At 33.7% G+C, this 24,792-nt stretch overlaps 1 protein-coding gene across 7 annotated transcripts in view; it reads left to right on the plus strand.

Moving 5' to 3' along the window:
- The window catches only part of LOC117342358 (leucine-rich repeat and calponin homology domain-containing protein 2-like), a 98,313-nt gene that overhangs the window by 53,910 nt on the left and 19,611 nt on the right, over positions 1 to 24,792 (plus strand). Inside the window, exons 4-15 of one of the 7 annotated variants that reach the window (XM_033904504.1) lie at positions 3,308 to 3,413; positions 3,697 to 3,833; positions 4,278 to 4,411; positions 5,327 to 5,459; positions 8,746 to 9,099; positions 13,943 to 14,124; positions 14,348 to 14,539; positions 16,199 to 16,240; positions 20,909 to 21,064; positions 21,965 to 22,310; positions 22,625 to 22,762; positions 24,162 to 24,255. In XM_033904504.1, coding sequence (XP_033760395.1) covers positions 3,308 to 3,413; positions 3,697 to 3,833; positions 4,278 to 4,411; positions 5,327 to 5,459; positions 8,746 to 9,099; positions 13,943 to 14,124; positions 14,348 to 14,539; positions 16,199 to 16,240; positions 20,909 to 21,064; positions 21,965 to 22,310; positions 22,625 to 22,762; positions 24,162 to 24,255 — 2,014 coding nt within the window. Of the gene's footprint in view, positions 1 to 3,307; positions 3,414 to 3,696; positions 3,834 to 4,277; positions 4,412 to 5,326; positions 5,460 to 8,745; positions 9,100 to 13,942; positions 14,125 to 14,347; positions 14,540 to 16,198; positions 16,241 to 19,665; positions 19,843 to 20,908; positions 21,065 to 21,964; positions 22,311 to 22,624; positions 22,763 to 24,161; positions 24,256 to 24,792 lie in introns of all 7 variants that reach the window. The other 6 variants (XM_033904502.1, XM_033904503.1, XM_033904507.1 and 3 more) reach the window with 6 other exon arrangements.

Below are 24,792 nucleotides of genomic sequence, written 5' to 3' on the forward strand. Positions count from 1 at the left end.
TGAATTTGAACCAAATTTGATCAGGAACATCATTGGGAGAAGGGGAACAGAGTTTGTATAAATTTTTACTCTGAATCTCCAGGGGCCTGAGGGGCGGGGCCAAATAGAGGAAATAGGGTTAATCATTTAAATCGCTACTAGTCATAAAGTTATGGATGAATTTGAACAGGAACATCCTTGGGAGAAGGGGGAACAGAGTTTGTATAAATTTTTACTCTGAACCCCCAGGGGCCTGAGGGGCGGGGCCAAATAGGGGAATAGAGATTAGTCTTTAAATTGCTACAAGTCATAAAGTTATGAATGAATTAGAACCATATTTGGTCAGGAACATCCTTGGGGGGAGGGGAACAGAGTTTGTATAAATTTTACTCTGAACACCCAGGGGCCTGAGGGGCGGAGTCTAAGAGGCCCAAGGGTCTTTCCCCACCCTAAGGAACTTAGTTTCTTCAAACACAATTAGGTTGTAAAACTAATCCATAGGGTCTTTCAGTCCCTTAGAGAGTATGTGTATGAATAAATTGAACATGAACATTATTTTGACATTTGGTCAAATCCAACCAGGTGAGCGATACAGGCCCCATGGGCCTCTTGTTCTGGTATGTTGAGGTGTATTGATAGAAGATTTGTTGAGTTCCCTTGGAACCATGTGTCCATCAGTCAACTCAGGAACACCAAGTGAACCAGCCAAGCTCAAACTTCTCACAATTCTTTCTGAAATATTGGAGGTGCTTGCTCTCATATGTATTTTTCAGATGAAAAGGTTGAAGGTAGATTTCAATGTCACCATTACTGAAAATGACAATTCAGTCTTAATTTGGAAAGGAGGTGGCAGTGACAGTGATACCTTTTTATCATGGCCTATAAATAGAGTTAACTAACCCTAAAGGATCTTTTAATCTTTTATACTTTCTACTGTACTTATTACTAATGTACAGATGTATGTCCAGGCAGACATAGCTTCCGGCTTTGGAGAAACATGATGACAATCATCGGCATAAGAAAGTATCAAGGTAACACCTGTAGACTTGTGGACAGTCCAAGGTGAACACCTGTGTTAATGTATATACTGTCACGAGATCAGAGAGGGACCATAAGTTATATATACATTTACCTGAGACATAGAAATACAGCTAAGATTTAAGGTGTTGACCGTTGACTCCCTTGTTTGACCATGCCTTTCTAATCGGTAATGGAAGTATTTTATCATCACTGTTTTTTTCGTTGCTGTAACATGAAAAAAGACATGCTATATTATATATTTATAGATTTATAGTTCCTGGGCTGGTCCAATAATCATAAACCTCAGGACAATAGTTATAGGAAGTAGGATGTGAAATTTGATGAATATTTATCAATTTGATCAAAAAACCAAGTATTGAGACAAAAGGAATAGTTATTGCTCTGATGCCAGTCTAATACGTATACAAGCGTAATAGTACAAGTGATTCTGAAATTATAATTGAGAGAGAAAACATATGATTGGATATGATTTTTGTTGAGTATTTCTATATGAATAAGTTACATTGTCGTTTCTGATACTTAAACCACACTTTTAAGAATAATTCCTTTTCCTATATATATGTGTGAGTCAGATCTGTGGAAAGTATGGATGTATCTGTATATAAATAAGAACATCCAACTATTTATCCAATACCAAGCCTTCAGCGGCAGGCAAGACTTTAAATCTGTTGAACATTAAAACAGCCTCATGTATTGATGTAACAGTAAATGAGAAATGGTTATTTGATTGTATGAGTCAAACACTTGTACACTTTCCAGGTCTGGTAGTGTGTAGGACATGTCGAGCTCCTGTGGTTAAATCTGTTGAAATTAGACATTCCATTCTACCAGCATTTGCTGTGAGAGGCTGTTACAGCATGTAGAAACACTTCACTGCCTATATCACTGCCTATATCACAGCCTTCATAGTGTAGTCAGCTTCACTACAATTCCATATCAAACCTAACCGTCCTATAAACTTGGTTTATGATTTGACTAAAATTACTACAGATGTTGACTTGTCCGTAAAGCGAACTGGTAATTCTTCAAAATTGTTATAGATATGAAATTCTCAAGAAAAGAGATAGATACATGTGATTGAAAATTTGTATGATTTTGAGTATTCGTGGGAAAGAGAGGATAATTAACCAGGTAAAGCGTTTGTCCCACATGTGATAGTGTATGCATACATAGATCTGTTAGGTGCTTTGCATGACAAGTTAATTACCTCCCCTGTATCTTAACACTTGACAGACACAATCTGTTTGGCCATTCCCATTGGTCCTTACACAAGACCTTATACAAGACTTAGGATTTCTTTGTAATTTCTGATGTCTTCAGCTCTCTGTATTCATGTGAAATCACCCATCAGCGTGATTCACAACACAATTTGTCATAATTGTAATTTCTTCAGTAAACTTTTAGTTCTCACACACTGAGAAAGAGAAGCATATTAATTGAAAACATTTGTATTCAGAAGAAAAGCCAATCTGAATGTTCTATGGTTTTTATTATTCTAAATCAAAGAACAATTTTTATCTTTTGCTGAAAAATGTATTCTGGTAAACAGGTTTTCGGTTCTGATTTTTGATATTTATATAATTATTATAAAGTGATCACTTGGTTATCTTGACAGTCATCTGACCAGAATGTCTTTGTAGTCCTCTTTTCTAATTACATGGAGAGATAATTATCATACTGTACGGGGACATGAGATGTAGTTAATCGGTAATTACTGTTAGTCCTCTCCATCACTGGAGTCTGTGATGTTGAATAAAACATGAGTTAGCAAGTCATAATGATATTACGGTATGTAAATGAGCTGGCTGACCAGGACCATGTGTCACTCTAGGCACCGGCTCTGTTAATCCCTTTTCTAGTCTCTTGTGATTAGAATTGATTTTCAGATACTCTGAAATAAATATAAATCTACTTGTTTGATGACATATCGCCTTTAAAAATAAAAACACTGAGGTCATATCCCATACAAACATATTGATGAATTCTACTAGACAGATATTGATTATTTAACTGTGATATTATAAGATCTTATTGCCTCAGGTGCCGGAGGTTTGGATTGTACAATTAACAGCCATCATTTAATGATGCATACATTTCATAATCCTTAAAAATGGAAGAAAAACTTAAAAAGCCTAAAGGAAAAATACCTGTATTACGGCCCTACCGACCCTGTATTTGTGTGCTTGCTGTGAAGTGTTTTTTTGGCCATTTTCAATCAAGGACTTTCCAAATTTGTCTTCCTTTTTTGATTGATTATGAAATGTAAACATATATTTTGTCTTTTCAGGATGTGAGCTGTAATGAGATTTCGCACCTTCCTAACCAGATTGGAGACCTCAAATCTCTCCGCTCCCTTAATGTACGACGCAACCTTTTAATCGAGTTACCAATAGGTAGGTGGTTTGTATGTCTAGTCAAGCATCAATCTTGATTTTGGAAGTATAGATTTACATATTGTAAACCTGTGTTTGCCAATTGGCTTATAGTATCTTGAAACTGAAATTATATCTTAAATGTCATAAATGCTAGTTGTAATATTTCATTTGTAATGGAAGTAACATATATTATTTTCATGTGTACAAATTAAGTTTATTTTCTTTGTGTTCAATGTATATATTATCAAAACTCTTTATTAATATTTATATACAATGCAATTTTGACTTTCTGTCGTTTCAGAAATATGTAAATTAAATCTACGAAAGCTGGACTTTTCAAGTAACAAAATCTCAAAGATACCAACATTATTTCGAAAAATAGAAACCTTAGAAGAGATCTGCCTAGACAATAACCCCTTAACCCAGCCACCAGCCCATGTAAGTCTTGTGTTTCTTATGAATGACTGGGGAGTATCTCTGTAGTCTTTACCAGTCAATGTATAATAGAGTCCTTTCTGTCTGTCACAGCCGTAAACGAAACAACATTTCAGTCAGAATTTCACATGGATGATATAATGAAGTGTTGATTCTTTACCACTCATGTCAAACTTATTTTACTATATATTAAAAAAAAAAAAAAAAAAAATCTCTCGGAAAACAAAACATTTTGTCTACGTTTCCTATAGATGGAAAATAGAGAAGTTAATTCTTTAGAGAGTCTTTACAACCCTCATAATGAGAAAAATATACTTTTCTCATTGATAAAACAAAGGGATGATATTGTCTTTGTACTCTGTATATATTTGGTCTGTGATAACCTGTGTAACGCAAGTGTTTTATCTGGTATTTATGGTGTATTTATGTTAAAATTTTATACGACAGGTGTGTACAAAAGGCAAACAACACATCATGAAGTTCCTCCAGATTGAGGCTATCCGGGAGGAGAGAAAGAGAGGTGTAATGAACGATGCGGAAATGAAACGCCTGAGGAAATCTCTACCGCCACAACAGTCCATGTATGTGCCCTTCCTCTCCCTACTTATACAGAACAGTGTTCAGAATCTTGCAATAAACTATAATTGTCAAAAAATAAAATCAATTTAATGGATTATAAACAATGCATTTTTGTGTCATGTATTTTATACTAGGCAACAGAAGGATATACAATGTTAGAATGTTTCAATGTTAAAATGGTAAATATTGATATAGTTTTTCCTACCATGCTTCATGAATTTTTCTGCCATTTTAAAAACAGGAAAATATAACCGATGGTTTAAAAACTATTGTAGGCATTGGATTGCAGCAGATACAGGTTTTATCTACCCAGAACAGCTTTGGGTAGTAATTTTTTTCTGGTTAATAAAACCATGTATTGACTTCATCAAAAGGCTATAACTGTATAGTAGATCACATGACTTTGAAACATTTGGCAGTCACTAGTTGTACTGGTTACACTTCATCACGATAAGTAGTTCACTTGAGTTCTGACACGAGCATTAATCATTATAAAATATCAGAAAATGTCTTAGATGTGTCACAAAAGAGAATTTTGTACATATTAGCTATATTTGAAAATTCATAGTAAAAGCTTGGTAGGGCTTGGTGCAAATTGAAAAATGTCACATGTTAATGATTTATGTATGAATCAGTGAACCATTGTCATTGTCAACAATTATACATCAAAAATATAGGGTTCTGACCATGTACAGGTTTGATGCACTTTAGTAGAAGGTTTAGTGACAGTGTGAGACTATTGTACCCAGAGGTAGCCTTGTAAGTAGATGTTCTGATGAATACTTTAGTATAGTGGTGAGCTTACTTTATCAGCTTTACCAGGGATATGTTTAGCCAATATGAAACAAGATATAATATTTTTGACTGTCCAGACCAATCATTGATTATCAGATGTCAGTGATATTTGTTAATTTCAGATCATCTGAGGAATTCCGTAACATGATGGAATCTCCTGAAAGTAAAGCATGGAAACGACACACAGTCCTTAGCAGTGACTCTGGCTACAGCACGACTGACAGTATAGAGAAATGTGGTTGGTCGACATCAGAGGTAGGCGGAGTTCGCACCCGTCACATAATCCTCTCTCCCCTGTTTTTTTTAGACGTGAACTTGCTGTTCTGTACACCTATAGCTTAGGACAATGTTCTGTGTTCTGGTCTCTCACTGTTGAATACTGAAACACTTGTAAAATATTTTTTGAAATTTCATATTTGGATTTAAAGCAATCTTTTAGGTCGATAAACCCATGTTATTCTAAAAAAAATATTGTTTTGTCTATTTTTGTGATGTTTTGATTTTGAAACTTAAATTCAAAATTAAAAGCATACGTTTACTGCTGTATGTTATGATTATGAGGCCTTTTCTAAGATTTCAGCCATCAAATTAAGTACTTGTAGAAAATATGGTAAAATATTTTCAAAAATCTTAAATTTGGTGAAACATTTTTGAAAAACATTGGAAGATATTTAGTGTTATAAATTTAGATGAAGATATGTTCTAAAGTGACAAAGGGAAGTTAATTATAATATAATCTTAATAGTAAAACTGATATTGTAAACATTATATATATCAGTTCTTAAGTATGGAAGTTTGTAAGTATCTAAATCTGTCATTATAATGATCCATGTTGAAGACATGAGATGTTCAGATATAAATGAGATACTTATTACAACTCATTAGAAGTGTGCTTCACCATCGAGTTGTGACTCGGAGATTTCTCTGTGGTTGATGGATTGACCCATACATGCGAGTAGTTATATGTTATTTACGGATAATTCGCAAAAATTTGCAGTATACCTATGAAAATTTGTCTTACCACATTATGCTCAAAAATAATTACAGAAGTTAACATCTGATAGTTATTAATATGGCTTTATCTTTATAATGCCTGATTTATGTTAATAGATAGGCTTAATGTCACTTACTTTTCAAGTGTTTGTTTCAACTTTCAGTGATCATGCCCACTTTCTGTTAATCATTTACAAACAGATTTTGTTAATCTTTACCTCGGTGTGTAGCTAGATGATTATTTATTTCTATATTAAAGTATTCTTGTTTTCCGTTCTATCCATCATTAAGTATTTATTTGAACTGGTGATAGGCTTTATATATTTGCTATGAATAACTTTTTATCCCTACAGGTATTGGAATTATATATAAATATATATATATAGTTATGTATAGAATGTGTTATTTTCATTTTGAATATTCAGTTCTAGGCTAGTCTAAATGATAGTTAACTTTGATATAATTTTTGTTTCATGTAGAATATTAATGAAATGAGCATAAATTTATTGAGTATATTCAGTATGATATACATGCAGGGGTGTACAATTTCAATTTAAATCGTTTGACTGTAGCCAAATTTGGACAAATCTGTTGGCCTCACCAATACTCTGGAGTATATATATGGTAAAAAAAGTCCATGAGCCCTGACTCCAAAATCTGTTAAACCAGAGTGTCAGTCGAATGGAATTGGAAAAGAGAGTCATGTCGGCAGTAAACCCATAACTGAGGAATTGTACACCTCTGATAGGAGATGTTTTAGTCCTACAATTTATAAATACCTGTCCTCACTATATCATCTTTCTATGAGGTTTGTTGGAATTAATGATAGATTATCTATATGTTATTTTAGAAATATCCTTTATAGAACATAAACATTTTCATTTTGTTTGATTAACTCATCTGCCCATGCCAGATTATGGTAACCATTTCATTGAAAATGAATATTTAAAAGTTACAGTTTCAAATATTTTCGGAAAAATGAAATGATTGTTTTGTTTTTAACTTGCAAATGCTTCAGCTCCAAAGTATTTAGATAGTTACTTTCTGCAAATACATACTTGTGAATCAAGTTATTTTCATCTAAACATAACTATTCCAAATTCCAATTCTACATTTGTGTTTATTGAGATATGAATGACACATGGATTTCAGTAGACACTGCACATTTCTGGTGTGATTGCAGCATAGAACCAGGCGAGATCACAACTTAAGCCTTCCCTGCGCTTTTGATGTAAATAACATGAACTAATAAGTGGCTATTGCTTACTGCTGTAACGTCATAGTTACCACACACACCATGTACAAACAGAATGTGGAGATAATGGGGCAGAGACAAAGATATTATACAATTAATGAGGAGGAGACAAACTGGGCAGATACATTGGGCAGAGACAAAGATATCATACAATTAATGAGGAGGAGACAAACAAACTGGGCAGATAGTGTAAAGCTAATGAGATGGAGACAAAATCTTTTTTTTTTTATATATTATTGGGGAATTTTGGATTTTGTTTTTCTAAGAAAAAATTATGGTTATACAGTTAGAGACTGATTCATGCATGCAGTTAGGGAATATATCTAGAACTGCATTATGATTTGGGATTTTTTTTTTTTTTTTTTCAAAATAACATTTTTGTTGCCATGATTGTATTTTGTTTTTGAGAAATGTGACATGGCATTTGGTTTAGATATATATCACTTCACATATCTTGTAACAACAAATTTCAAATTTACAATCAAAATTATAGCATATTGCTCTTGATATTCGGTAGAAAACGACGAACCTATATTGTAACCACAAGTGTTAGGTACTGAGTAATAATTTTTTTCTGATGATTTCCATCAAATTTGCGGTTAGGTTACATATTCCACAGTCTGGTTGTCATGGTAACACATGTTAGGAACCAACGAGAGGTAGTTTCACGTAAAATCAAAGTTTTGGACTTATTCACGGATGGTATCTTGTTTGGCATGTGGCAGGTGTATGTTATATATGTACAGAAATTTCTCCTTTAACGTGTGCATTTTGTAAACAATAATTATTCCACTATATGTATTAAGAATCTGAAGGAGGTAGATGCATGTTCCTCTGTCACCATGGCAACGCAGCATCTGCAAGACAAGTATTCTGTTGACTAGATGATCAATTTTGATCTGGGTAGATCATATGCTTTGAAAATGTAATGAAGATTGAGGAAAAAGCTCTTTTGTATTTTAGCATAATGATTACCCAAAATTTGTTAAAGTTATATTAAAAGTTTTGGATTGAAATATTGTACAGATGAAAGAAAATCAAAGAAATTCTTTTCATACAGGTCTAATACCAATTACATTATAAGTTGAAAGTTAATAGTTTAAAGATATTTGAACTGTTTTTTAGAAGTGATGGTGTGATGCTTGTTGATGGTGCTGTGTTGCTGTTGTACAGACCTGTTGTCTGGATGTTTGTCTAACTGTTGCATGCCTTTTTTTTCTTTCTGTATTCCTTCTCTGGTCTTCCACCACTCAATGAATGGACCATCTTTCCATCGGGGCTGGAAACAAACAGCAGACAAATGGAGACATCAGCCACATGGAGGACGCAACTCATCTCTCGCTGAAAACGGCGGAGATGGTCCGAGAACAACGTCATGTGAGAGATTTGGACTATCGTCATCGGCCGCCTCCGCACGAACCGAGACACCATCCTCCCCCAATTACACTGGTCCCACAAGCTGACATACCACCCAAGTCCCCCGCCCTTACCCCCAAAACTCCTACCCCGCAGTATAACCAGCATCCAATGTATTCACAGGCCCCTCCCCCACGTAGCCCGGATGGCTACCAGTCCAGCAGTCCACAGTTGACCCCCGACACGCCGGTCGCTATCCAAGTACCGGGCTTTGACGACCAGTTCTCCAGGGTCAGTACCCTAGCCTTCTTATTCAGTAGGAAACTTAGTGTGTGGAGATAGTGTGCTTAGTGTAGGCATCATATTTAGTTCTTAAATAGTAAAGCTCTCATTTTGTTTCTTAGATTTGTCATGCCTAGTGTAGGTATAAAACAAATAAATCTTTGTTGATACACCAGGGTAGTTTGTGTGTCGAAAGTTTATACATGTCCGTACTTTTTAGTTGTGTTTGGACATCTTTGATCTAGACAGATTTAATTTGTTAATTTGAATTTATTAACATTTAACTCAGAAATAACATTAATGGTCAATATCACCTTTTAGCACTGTGTGAGACATGGTCCAGACATTATATATGATTATTTTTTATTTAAAGTGATATTTATAAATTTTGAGGAATTCTTCGTGGAATTCGAAGGGACTGGGATATGTAGCTTACAGTAATTCAAAAACAGCATAAGAATCGACTGTAATTCTAACTCACAATATTAACCAAGCTGGCAAAAAAACGAACAAGAAATATAGATTTACATAGTCATAATAATCTATACCCCTCATGCCTGTAAAGCATTGTTATAGAATGAATTGTTTACATCTGAGAGGAGAAAAGCAGTGTTTTTTGTGACAAGTTGTTCAGAATGGTAGATACGTGGAACCGTTGTGTTGTACAGATTGCATGTCAGTGCAAAGAGCACCCAAAACTAAACACACATACAAATAATAACTTACCATCTTTATTTGAAGATAAAGTAAAGACTTCATTCTTGTTGATAAATAACTTTTGTTCAGAACAGAAAGCTAGTAAAAGACATTGTAAATCAATTATTAGGTCAAAGAAAACGATGTCTGATATGATCTGGGAAATCACCTGTTTCTATAAATAGAACACAAAAGAGTTCCATTTGAACATAAATGGTGGAACACACATTCTCTGGTCAAAAGATCAGCTGGCATGGTTTACAAGTTTACAGGAGTATTCAAGTGATGTTTAAGCTTAATATATGATAATGAATAGATATCTTCATCTGGAATATTTTTATGACTGAATATTTTACCGTTTCCACAACCTTGGGTATTCTGCTATAAGGTATAGTCTGTTTCATAAAACTTCAGAATAACTAATCTTAAAAAGGGCGCCCCCACTGTCAATTACCCGCGCCCTGCGCCCTTATTAGGTCAAATACGGTATATCAATATAGCCTAAGACAGCTGTCCATTAGAAGTGTTACAGGCGAAGACCCAGTGTGGATCAGCTATTGGGCTGAAATGATAAATACAGACATTTTAATTGAAAAGACTTAATCCCATTAAAGAACATATGCAAATATGAGTCTCCACAAAGATTTTTGCATCAGTTTAATTGGCATGAGGACATACTATCAAATACTAAAAAGAAAAAAAAAACTGAAATGAAAAGGAAATATTGTAGATTGTTATTAGTCTTTAAAATTGAATATTTCCATCAGGTAAGTTATCATCACTAAGATATCCAATGTGGTAATATTTAAAAGTTTAAATAATGATTTTTCAGATTGTTTGAATGCAATATGTAAAAAAGACACTTGGTAGTGTGGTATTTCTTATGTATTTTCTTCACAAAGGAAAACAAAATGTTATTTTTTTTATCAGGAATCATTACATATTATAAAACCAGTTTAGTTTATACAGATGTTAGTGTAAACCACCATATATAGAACACAAAACATTCAAAGTCATTTCATGTGACCTTTATATAGGAAGTTATCATGCTAAACATCATAGCAACCTGACACAAGATTGTGTAATCTAGCCTCTAAAATTCCTCCATTACAAATATAATTGGTTGTTATGTGACACCGATAGGGCATATGTAGGCCTACAGAAAGTCTATGTATGACCAACACTGTCTGATATACTCACTACAATTTGAAGAACATCCGGGGTTGATAGAACAATTACAGTAAAGATAAAAGGGGATTTTTTTTTCAGAACCAAAGAAAAAGGGACAATATGAAATGAAAAATAATGCACTTCACAGATGATGTGAGCACTTTTAGAATTTCACATACACTGTACAATACATGTCACGTGGCATCACAGAGTATCACTCGGGTTATTGGAAACAATGATGAGTCAGCACAATTTTATTGCATGTGAAAAATAAAGTTTCCTGAAAATGCTTTTAGGCTGGAGGCCATTACTTTTACAAGAATCTATTAGGATGGCAATGTGACAGCTCTTATGTAGAGACAGCTTCAGTTCTTAACTGTAAACACCTACTGGCATACATCAATTATTCTCATAGGTCTCCAGTGACTGTCACTAGCCAGGAATTTCCTGTGATTAACATATATAATTCAGGTTTGTGTAATTGCTAAAGTAGACTGTGTACACTCGAATACAAAATGTACATTTCCTTTACCCAAATGTCATGTAAATACTTCAAAAATATCCCCTGTACCCAAATATGATGTAAGTACTTGAAAAATAGCTCCTTTACCCAGATATCATGTAAATACTTTTGAAATATTTCCTTTTACCCAAATATCATGTAAATACTTGAAAAAAAAGCTCCTTTACCCAGTTATCATGTCAATACTTTGAAAATGTCTCCTTTGCCCAAATATCATGTAAATACTTCAAAATATCTCCTGTACCCAAATATGATGTAAGTTCTTAAAAAATATTACCCTTTACCAAATATCATGTTAATACTTTAACTTTTTTCCTTTACCTGAATATCATGTAAGTACTTGAAAAATATTTCCTTTTACCAAATATGAAAATACTTTAAAATATCTTCTGAACCCAAATATCATGTAAATTTTTGCCAATTTTTGCCAATTTTTGCCAATTTTTTTTTTTACGAAATATTTTCTGACTGATTGAAACAAGAATCAGTCTTGCAAAATATTAAACTATTATCCTTATCAATCTTATTCTATGCTTCAGGGGAAATTACACAATTTATTACACTTTATTACCACATCTTTCCACTGAGCACAAACTTACATTTATTTTTGTGTATTTTGATTTCATCTGTCATTCCATGTTCCTGAAACGCTATCTTTTTAAGTTTGTTTTTTGGTTTCTTCTGGAGACTTTTCCAATGCATGACTTTTCTTGTCTTTATAAATATCCATGTTGTCTCTACTAACTAATTATCTGCCACGCCCACTTATTATTCTGGCTTCTCCTACTTAACAGTATTGACCACCCCCTTAACAAGTCCTTCCTCCTTCATACCCTCGATATTTCATATTTCATTGTGCAGCAGTTTCTTGGAAGTTTTTTCCTCCCAAAGAATGGCATGGTTTGAATTTTTTCCCCATTTTAGATAGAATTTTTGATGTCCTATCTAACTAGAAGTTCTATTTCATTTGTCTTTAGTTGGTTATAAGTTTTGTAACACTTCAGGTGAATTATATACAGGATTTGAAGGATATTAAGGATTTTTATGCTTAGGTAGATCTAGTCTTATACAAAGTTTAAATAATATTCCTCTTGTTTAGGTATCTTTATTTTTTTTTTATTGTTTAGAATCAAGTTTCAAGTCTACTTTAAATAGTCACATATCTTTTCCAAAGCAATACTTATCAGTTGAAGTGTTTTCTCTGAAAATGTTCTGACAGGATTACTAAAATGAAAGTCACAGAAAGAAGGGGTGGGGTGTTGGATTGACAGAGATATTTTGTGAAATTATCTCAAAATGACTCCAAATTAGCAATCAGAATGATTTTACTCTAAATTATTGTGGCCAATTATATTGGCTTAGATATTAATGTCAACACATGGAAGAGTTTTACATTTAGAATCTACGGCCTAATTACTATAATGTATGATAAACAGAGGAAAAATCAGATACAATCTAACACATTGTCCGTTAGGCATTCTTTCCTCCGCTCTCTTCCCCAATTTCTAAATCTATTTTTCATTTGATTATTTTCTTCGCTTTTGCACCAGAATCACATCAAAGCGTGGCCATGTTAAGCACATTTGTTACACTACCTCTGACTTACACCAAAGCACCTTAATGTTCCTTCTTTCTGTTGAAGAAATATAATAAAAAAAATGAAGTACACAAAGTTACATTACATAGTAAAAATGGTTAAGTAAATCGAAATATTGAGGATAATTTGAAAAAATAGTAGTATAGAATATGATTTATAAACTTGTATAATACTCCAACAAGTTTTCCTAAATCTAAATTCAGCAAACAAGCAAAGATACTACAATTATAATAAACTTTTATTCAATGTAAAAGCTGGTAAAAACTGCTCTGCACAAAGAATTTCTGTAGAAATGGGATGATAAAACACTGTTTGGTAGGTTAACTTTCCGGAGCCCAGATTATCACAGGTAAAAGAAGAAGAAAGTTGTAAGCCGCCGAAAACTTCTCTGAATTTATAACTTAATTAAGGACTTCTAAGTATCAAGAATTTCTCTTAAAGCACTGTAGTGAAAATAAAACTTTTTTTTATAAAGATAAATCCAAAAAAATTTTCGAGATTTTGTTTATCTATTGGTATGTAAATAGTGCTTGTTATACATATTTCCTTCTCAATATATCGGTCAAAATATCACTAAATCACACATAGAGGAAAAAAAACCAAGAAGAAAAAAAAATTGTTAAATATTTCAGTAACAGAGTAATGTTACATCAAAATCAGTGACATTTTACAGTTTAGTGATAGTTTATAAATTGAAAAAAATCAAAGTTAAACATATATCAGAATTTCTTTTCCTGAAGTTTTTCTTATGTTTTATATGATATATAAGTATTGTCACTCTACGAACACCATGTGTGTCTAGCCTAGCTTATTGTGTGTTGTATGGGGGTAACATCATACAATACCAAAACTGTTGTGTTTTCCAGGAATTGCAGCGTCAGAAGTCAGACTATGAACGAAGGAAGAAGATGGCGGAGCAGCTTAGAATGCAGCAGGAACAGGAGGACGAGAAGGAGCAGCGCAGACGTGCTGCAATCAAGCTGCAGGAGGAGCAAAGAGCACTGCTGGACCGGCAGCGTGAGGAAATGAGGGCTCAGGAAGATGCAAGGTATAAACTGACAGCTATAGGTTTCCTCTCCGACCATCTTTATACCTACATATGTATGTAATGCCATAGTTTGTCAGCACACTAGTGGCTTCATTCCTTGAGAGATTTTGATCAACCTTCTCACAATAGGACAGAATCATGAACTTTAGATAATGAATGAAGTTGTGTTCTTCCAATGACAGATTTATGTGGTGATATTTAAGTTTTGACTTCTGGCCTTTAGGTTAGAGGCTCAGAGACAAGATGAAGCAAGAAAGAGGGAGGAGGCCCGAATACAAGAAGAGTGTCGCATACAGGAGGAACAAAGACTACAGGAGGAGGCAAGGTTACGGGAAGATCAAAGACAGAGGGAAGAAGCACGGCAAAGGGAGGAGCATAAACAACATGAAGAGTCGCAATACAAAGTGGAAAACAAGTATGTTCTCTATATCCACCCTGGTGCTCCCTATTATCATGTTTTGTGAAATTTGGGACGATTAATAGTTCTCAATCTTATGTTTTTTATATATGAATGCAATTATTTCTTAATCATATTTTCTGTTCTGTTCTATTAGTATGAAGAAATGAGAGAAATCCATTCAAAGTTATTTTTCAATAAAATATTAGAAATAATTTGAAACTTATTTTCATGTTTTTAATTCAAACAAATTTAAAAAAGAGTATAGTATTTCATTCATGCATTAGAAAGATATTCATTTACTACCATAAAATGTTAAAGTGATCATTCATCTCTGATTGGTTGAACTTAAATTTCTTTTGAAGGTAAGTGATTTATTGAAGAAAAAGTTATTTTAAGAATGAAAAAAAAAAAATTGAAATTCTGTTTTATAGTTGGAAAATCTTTAAAAATCTTTAAATGATGAGGTGTATATAGCAGTTACCTAGGTTATAGGTGTGTGGGTGTGTGTGCAGCATCTTGTTGCAACCAACACAGGTGTAATTACCACCTGCTTTCCATGACTGCATGGCACTGAGTTATCTCCCCCTAAAAGTTTGATTTTAATAATAAATTCCCTATCTGATTGAAATCAGCTACCTGTACAGTTAAAACACATTGCTGTCAGTCGTTTTTTATTTGTTTTACAAATTGATCTGAACTAAAATATCTCATTGAAATAATAATGTTTTTCATAATTCAAACCATCAATGCTTAATTCTAATGATGTTGGCTTAGATAGAAGAATAAGAGATATTTGTCAACTGCTAATAAAATGTAACAGAAATAATGTATTAGTTTAAGCGTTATTTTATTGATAAATCAATACAAGTAACAAGCAGTACAATAAAATTAATGTAAATAGTCGGGATTCAGAAACAATTAAGATGTAATTATATTAATCTGTCTCCGTAAAAAATAATTTATTGAAATGCCTTGGGGTATTCAGATCATTGCAGCAGTTTCCATTTATGCACATCAAACTAAAAGATTCGTTTAAAAAATTCAGAGTAACGTTACGTAAGCTTATATCAGGTTGGATAGGAATGAAAGAAGTCTTTTGAGGATTTCTTCTAGATATGATGTAATACATTGTAACTTGTGACTGACTTGTTTTGCTGAAGTTAAAGGCTGATTTCTGTCAGGTAGGGGATGTTTTAGTACGATCGTTGATTTCTTTGCTGTGTATTACCCTGATTTTGTTTACCTTGAAACTGTCATTTGTATACGATGCATCATTTTTGCAACAATTTCAGAAACTAACCCCGTTAAAGATTCAGTTGCTTGTTAATATTTTCACAAGTATTGCAGTCAAGTAATTGCCTGTGAAATTAGTTTGGATATTTTAATCAATTTTCCTGTCACAAGAAACTTGTTTGGTTCTTAATGAATTTCATTTTATGAAATTTAAGTAACTCTTTTGTAAATGTATATCAATATTACTTGATGTAAATATGTTTATTTATAGCTACATTATAAGATCATTTCTGTCCGATGTAACCTTTATAATAAGCCTGTGTTATACTTTGCATCACTTTGTATTAAGTTTGTGTATCATACCTGATAACCTATGAGTATATTACGTTTATTTTTTTCACAACACACATACAAAGTTTGTATTTGTTTTATTCATGCAAGGAACTTGAAGCCACGCAGAACCACTACCGATAATGTGTTAAGGTACTTTGTACTAAAATGGACGGTTTGTCTGCATCCTCATGATGTTTATTTCTGCCTTGTTTACCTTGGTGATCCCCGCTTACCTCCCCTTGCATGCTTACTTGGTCACTACTAACACACTTAATCTGACTGGGAAACAGGTTGTAAATTGGTGTGGATACATTCTAAGTTTTGTTGGTCAATGCATTTGAACAAAAGGTTGATCAGTCAGATTTCCAATTCTTATATCAATGCCTTGAAATAGCTGGACGATATTGTAGTATTCGTCCTTTCTGTCCACTTGATTCATTTAGACTTTTTATTTAGCTCATGTTCTCACTCAATACAAGCTGTATGTATTGTCAAGTTATGTATAGATGTTCTATTTAGAAATCACTCTGAAATTAGGGAGTTAAATGGATAAATTAGTTGTTTGAAATAAATTTCCGATATTTGTTGGGACTAAATTTAGGCTTTGAGTTACTTTACCTTTGTCAAAATGGGAATGGAGACATTCTTGTTTAATTTTAGTGATGTATAATAGTAAAGTGTTGGTAGCTTACTTGGACAAAACATTAAATGTTATGAATCCTTTAAGACATTTGAAATTTAATGTAGAGGTGTAGCATTGATGGAGTCGTTAAGGCCCGAGTCACTGAGTGTACTATTATAGAGTTTGGTGATTTTACTGAAGATAGGTGATGATGGTTCCTTAATAAAAATCTGAAAGCAGAAAGATAACCCAAATTTTGGGACATTTGTGTATGGAATATATAATGAAAATAACTTTGTTCACTTCGGTTTTGGCAAAGTAAGAAAAGAACTTTGGTCTTATTAAGTATATGTTATTAAAACTTGCCAACTATAGGCATATGGAGAGGACTGGTATACCAGGCTTTGTCTCATCCAATTCCCTTAGTACTAGGAGTTAATAGAATATTTTGAAATGAAAATTATCAACAACAACAAAAATAAATAAATAAAAAAAATATGTACCTATTATTATAATGTGAGATAATATAATGATCAAGATAGTAAATATCTACCTATTTTTCAGAAACGGCTTTAATTTGAAACAAATTATATTGGCTGTTAATTCAGACAGGCATTATGGAGAGGCTTTTGTGAATTTGTTATTCTGTAAGATTAGTGTAAAAATTATTTCATTAGAGGATGTCTAGTTGTGATTAATTAATGGTGAAGTTTTAAGGCAAATGTAGAAAGTACTCCTTAATTTATGTATTCAGAAAAAACTCTCATAATAAAATTTATACTGTTTGATTTTTTTTTCAGATGGACTCTCATGAATTATTTCAGACAGGCTCCTCGCTAGAAAAAGGGGAAAAAAAGACATTAGAAAAATTTCTCTGAAATCACTTATAGTATTTTTACCTTTACCTGTACATATCAAATCATTTCCTGCAGAAATAAATTGTGCATAATGGGCATGCTACATTAACTATGCTTAATACATAAACTAGTCTCCTATAGTCCCCTTCTTATTGTTAGTCATTAACACGAAAACACTCCGAAGAGAGCACCAGTTATTTCAGTGGTAAGTTTACTTTATAGACTGGGGGAAATTTAACCTTGATACATCTGATATTTCTTTATCTTAACCACAATGTAGCAGATATCTTACAATCTCATTGCATTGTGTATTTGCCTGTATAGTATACACCAAGCGTTCTCATCTCGACCCATAAGCTTGTTAGGATCCGATGCTGCAGCCTGTCTGAAATGATCATGTGGAATGAATCCTACTTTCAAAGGTCTTGACTAGCTGTTCAACCAGTTTGTTTTCAACAGCTCTGAGAAGCCTTATAAAAATCAAGTTTGTTTAAAAATATATCTCATATTAATTGCTTACCACATAAGTTGCTGGAAATGTGATGAATTATGGGTGTGGGGGTAAATTCTGGAAATGATTTAATGAATAGTTGTACTCATGTAAAAGTGAATGGAACCTTAAAGATCATTTATGACTATACTGTGTTATTAAAGATAGAATATTAAGATCTTATGGTAACCGAGAAAGACGATAGTTATAGAATATTAAGATCTTATGGTAACCTAGAAAACAGGAAGTGATAAAATATTAAGATCTTATGGTAACCTAGAAAACAGGAAGTTATAGAATATTAAGATCTTATGGTAACCTAGAAAACAGGAAGTGATAAAATATTAAGATCTTATGGTAACCTAGAAAACAAGAAGTGATAAAATATTAAGATCTTATGGTAACCTAGAAAATAGGAAGTTATAGAATATTAAGATCTTATGGTAACCTAGAAAACAGGAAGTTATAGAATATTAAGATCTTATGGTAACCTAGAAAACAGGAAGTGATAAAATATTAAGATCTTATGGTAACCTAGAAAACAGGAAGTTATAGAATATTAAGATCTTATGGTAACCTAGAAAACAGGAAGTGATGGAATATTAAGATCTTATGGTAACCTAGAAAACAAGAAGTGATAAAATATTAAGATCTTATGGTAACCGAGAAAACAAGAAGTTATAGAATATTAAGATCTTATGGTAACCTAGAAAACAGGAAGTGATAAGATATTAAGATCTTATGGTAACCTAGAAAACAGGAAGTGATGGAATATTAAGATCTTATGGTAACCTAGAAAACAGGAAAATATAGAATATTAAGATCTTATGGTAACCTAGAAAACAAGAAGTGATAAAATATTAAGATCTTATGGTAACCTAGAAAACAGGAAGTTATAGAATATTAAGATCTTATGGTAACTGAGAAAACAGGAAGTTATAATACTCAGTTTCTGGATGTCCTCATGTAAACAGATATACGATTGATATTAAATGTGTGGGAAATGAAGGGAGAATATTCATGGTACAAAGGGTAAGGGTAGACAAGGTTGTTTATTGTTTGGAACTATTGAAAACAATTACTCTCTGATCTGAATGATTAATTATATTTAATACTGGCTTTTGCTTGCTGCTTGAAGCATGACAAATATGAAAATGATACATGTACAGGTTTGGTTAGAAGGAAATTTGATGACATTTTGTTCTTTTGATGAGACTGATGCAGAGTCGCTGATAGATTGTAGAAAAGGATTTTTAGTTTTTTGAAAAAAAGGACTGATAACTTCAAAAGATTGAGAGTGGACTTTCTTTTCAAGCATATACTTATTAGTCTTTTATAAGAGATAGTCAACTTTACGTACCATACTTATTAGTCTTTGATAAGAGATAGTTGACTTGAGGTACCCTGTTAAAACACCAACATTGTAAGGCTAACCACACCTGGACATCTTACAATCATACTAACTTACTAATCTCTAATTCTACATCTGCACATGTGTAGCAGAGCGATTTCATTCCAACCTGGCACTACTCCACCATCTCCATTGACTATGCTGCTACCTGGTGGTGATATGTTCTGCATGCTTGTCTCCCTTTGTTTGTTCCAGTTACGGGTACCTACACAACACATGGCATGCTCCTGACTCCCAGACCAGTCACTCTGGGTACTCGCCCACAGGGTATTCACCAACAGGGTACTCACCAAAGGGGTACTCGCCTACTGGGTACTCATATGGGAATCGCTATGACAGCAGTCCAACGGATACCTATAGCATGCATTATGGGTACGGTTTGTGCTTGCCAACACCAGAGGAGTAGATAAATCAGGGTTGTCTCCCCTGATGTCAAACATTTTCTTAATGATTAGGGAAAATCTTCTTAAAAAAAGAAAAGACATTGTGATCAAAATGAGTCACCTTATATCTATATTGATTTAATCTATAAGTTGATCTGTCTTTGATTTATTTCTGATTTTCCTGAGTTTGTTTTTTCAATTTCTTTTATGTGAGTTTGATTTCTATTACAAATAATGCCACAATCCCTTGACCCTACTAACACAATGGGTTTTCTAATTTTCCCCTTGACGTTATAAACCTGGCTTTGTTATGGACCTCGTGAAGCTTTCATGGTTGACGCTGATTGTTTAAAAATAATGTGCTTCTGGCTTTCATCGGATACTTCAAAGGAAATTTCTGTGTGCTTATGTTGTGCTGCACAATATTCTGGTAATGTGGTCAGCTTTCCTTGAAAGAGCGATTTCTTTTAAAACTGAATATAGTGGTCGTTTGCCTCTGACTATAAACCTAGACTGTAGAAGTACTGTGATGTAACAGGAATATTAGGTAGAGTTTGCATGGGTACCTTGGATATTGATAAAAGAATTAAGTGGTGATTGGCATCACTCTTTGAGTGAACTATAATATTCAAATCCTATTTAGAAGTACAAGGTTATTTCATGGATTTCTTTTCCAAATTAATTTAAATATCTTAAAAAAGATTATCTTACATGTATTTGTTGAGCTATTTCAGAATTATGCAGTTTTTCTGCAGAGAAGATTGAATGAAAAATATGAATTTATATAAATAATCAAGCTTAGAGATTCAAGTTAATTCAAAATTATTGAAATAAAATTCAATACAAAGTCTTTGAATATGTATATATGGTTACTTTATCTCTGATGGTCATCATTGATATGAAAAAAAAGCTAATTTGAAATGATGTACAAGTTGTTTATATTCACAAATAACAACAATAGCTGTCACATGGCATGGCACCTTGTTACCACGGACCAGCGTGTCACCATAACAACCACTAACTGGTGTCTATAAATAGCACATTGTGTCTTACAGAAAACCAGGCCTTACATCACAAAGTTTTAAAGAAGACCGGAAAACGACGTCTAGTAACACCCATTACCGAAGGACAGCCTCTGACAGTACTCCTAAACACCCCCCGTCATCCATACCCCATAATACTGCTCCCGGTCGCTCAAATCACGTTAAGAAGTAATTATTTTGTTGTGTTTTATTATTTACGTTTGGTTTATATACTTATTTGCTACAAAATTAGTTTAGTGGTAAAGTTCAGGTAGCAGAAATACTAATCGGTAAAGAAAATATTAAACAGTCTCCCTCAAAAAAATCACCCGGCTATTGTAAAATTCAAATTTTGAAATTCAAATTTTGATTGAAATAAGTATGTTTCTTTTTAACAATTAAATATAACAACTTGAAGGGGTTGATTTCCATGGGCCTTACAAAATGTTTACATCCACCTAAAAAATGTACTTTTACTGGGTATTGACTATTTATAGAATAATTAAATAAAATACTCCCAACTGTGCATACAATACAAATATATCATTGTTGTATCTAATTTCACTGATTTCTTGATTTATTTTAATTTCAATTATTTTCTTTTAAGTTGAATCACTTTCACATATCTTTTCATATATGTCACAAACTAATGCCATTTGTATGATGATATTAATTCTATGGTTGTTTATAGCCATATTGCATTAAGAATGAAACAATGTAACCTGTCTACCATAATTCAACCCTGGAGTCATGTCTTTTCCGAGATATTCTTATTTTTCAAACTACCCAATACAGAATGTGTATTCTGACATTATATGGCCAATATATCACACCCTACACTGTTAGATTATACAAGTGTACAGTGAAACATATCCTTTACCACATGACCGGGATTTAGTTGGAGACCAGAGTTCTGTATATTGTAATCAGTACAAATTCAAATTCAAATTCAAGGAATTCGTAAGTTTGAAAATGGCACAAATTCAACCCACACAGATTGGTTCCAACATGTTTCACTGTAAATAGTTATGAAGATCTTTCCATCTGGTGAACTGAAGTTAAATTATATGTGTGACTTTTGACCTGCAGCGGTCCCTCCAATCCAAGAAGTCCCTCTGGGTCAACATCACTCGTGTCACCAAGTCCTAGTCCCCGCTCGTCAGTCGGATCTGCCGGCCCGAGTCCTGCCTCATCAACATCATCTGTCAACAAAGCAGGTGAATCAAAGCAGATTCCAAGTTCTGTGGCGAGACGAGGGAAAATATCGGATCGAGTCGCTGCATCAACAAATCCAACAAAAGGCCCTGCAGGTTTGGAGCGTCATGGGCGAGCTACGACGGCAACCACGACGAGTACATCCAGTCGTCAAACAGCTATGTCAAAAACGTTACCAAATACATCAACAAACAGTGTGAGGAAAAACCATGTCACAGCTGTAAGTGTTGTCTTACAAATTCTATACCATATGTTTATAGATACCCAAAATATGAGACATACACGAGTCAATGTGTATTAGTTCCACAAAATATGAGACATACGCGAGTCAATGTGTATTAGTTCCATATGTGTTTATATATACCCCAATATGAAACATACATGAGTCACTGTGTATTAATTTTGTTTCAATTTTGTGTACGTAACATTTTCTTCATTTATTATATCAATGAATTTGTTTGGGAACAGATGTTGATGGTGTTTAAATTTGTGACAAATGTTGTCCGCTGTAACTGAGTTTGTGTGTACAAACAGGAGGAAGAGTTCCGCCAGAAACACCAGGCACTGAAAACTTCCCAACACCAGGAGGCACAGCGAGCCAAGTCAAGGGCGGATGATCCTAACAAACTCCGACAGACTCAGAGAGAGGCTGTTAACAACTTTGTTTCCAAGGTAATTCGGGGATCATATGTAGTAAATGGTGTTGAAACAAGTTCCAGCAAAGCCACTCATTCACTTCTCCTGACAAGCAGAGTTTGCTTACCTAGATTGCTTAGGGTACAAAAACAAAACCTTGAGATTATTTGTATAAAAATGTTTTCCAGGAGGACTTACTATCAAATTGTAGAGATAGAACTGATAATTGAATCAAGCTTGTTACAGAAATCTGAGGAATCTGTGTCTGAGTAACCGTATAGCTGGCTATTAGTCCCCCACCAGGATCAAAGGGGACTATAGTTTTGTGTTGTGTCCGTCCATTTGTCTGTCTTTCTGTCCTACTGTCCTACTTTCCTTCTACACATAATTTTGTCTATCTCCTACATTGCTTGACACTGGAACTTCATACATGGGCATGGGTTCACTTAGGCTAGGAAGTGTGGCATGTATCAAAATTAGGTCACTTTGACCTTCATTGACATTTGACCTACATCAAAGAAAAAGTTTGTCTGGGCTCTATCTCTTGCACTACTTGACACTGAAACTTTCTACTTGGGGCATGGGCTCACCTGGATGTGGCAGTGTGACTTGTGTCAAAAGTGGGTCACTCTGACCTACATTTTGACCTTTGACCTACACCTAAGAACAAGTTTGTCTGGGCTCTATCTCTTGCACTACTTGACACTGAATCTTTGTACTTGGGGCATGGCCTCACCTAGATGAGGCAATGTGTAATGTATCAAAAGAATATCAATCTGACATACATTTTGACCTTTGACCTACATCAAAGAAGAGGTTTGTTCAGGCTTTATCTTGTCACTAGAACTTCATACTTCAGGTATGAGTTCACCATATTCATTACAAATTCATGATCTATGCATTCTTGGCATATAATTTCACATCCAGTTAAGGGACTGTAATTTGCTGAATTGTCTTGTTTTAGCAAGTGTGGAGTTGAATATTTTAGCGTCAAAATTTTAGGTTTGAATTTCACTAAAAATAAACTCGTTAAAATCTTACCCAACTATAAATTATAGTGTAGAATGTTCTTACCTGGAACCTTCTAATTATATATGTAAGTTGCAAGGATTGACTCAGGTGGTGTGAATACACACAAATTTGCATATGTACACAATGTCATGTATACAATGTTATACAAGCTAACAACAGTATAGTGGTGGAACTGGATATTTCATTATAATGTTATAATAAACAATGTTTTATCTTTTGAATTAATAATGTAAGATTTAAAAATTTTGCAATAGATTTACATTCTTTGAAAGTTAAGCACAGCCATTTTAAAATAGTTTCCTTAATTACCTGATCCTGATAACCAGATTCTGTTAAATTAACGAACAATACTGTTATTTGTGTATTGATGGTATAAATTATTGATGTATAATTCAATCAACAGAGACAAAGTAGTACATCGTCTGATGAAGATAAGAAGAAAATCCTTGCCCCCCGCACCAATTATTCCTCCATGTCTGCCAAGCGCCAGGGAGCAGGTAATATACAAGTTGTAGCTGGTAATGGAATTAACTACACAGTAGATGTCATGTTGTAGTAGACTGTAGATATCTAGATTGATATTAAAATATAGAAAGAAAAATAAGGTGAAGTAGGAAGACCATGTAGATTTGGGATGAAGAAAAAAAACAATGATTCGGCGATATTAGTTCCATAACCGGAATTAATGGCACATTTGGTTTATCTCCAGTGATGTCCAGTATTATAACGACACATTTGGTTTATCTCCAGTGATGCCCAGTATTATAATGACACATTTGATTTATCTCCAGTGATGTCCAGTATCATAACGACACATTTGGTTTATCTCCAGTGATGTCCAGTATCATAATGACACATTTGATTTATCTCCAGTGATGTCCAGTATTATAATGAGACATTTGATTTATCTCCAGTGATGTCCAGTATTATAATGACACATTTGGTTTATCTCCAGTGATGTCCAGTATTATAATGACACATTTGATTTATCTCCAGTGATGTCCAGTGTCATAACAACACATTTGATTTATCTC

This window comes from Pecten maximus, chromosome 14 (assembly GCF_902652985.1).
Source record: "Pecten maximus chromosome 14, xPecMax1.1, whole genome shotgun sequence".
In the NCBI taxonomy this organism is placed as follows: Eukaryota; Metazoa; Mollusca; class Bivalvia; order Pectinida; family Pectinidae; genus Pecten; species Pecten maximus.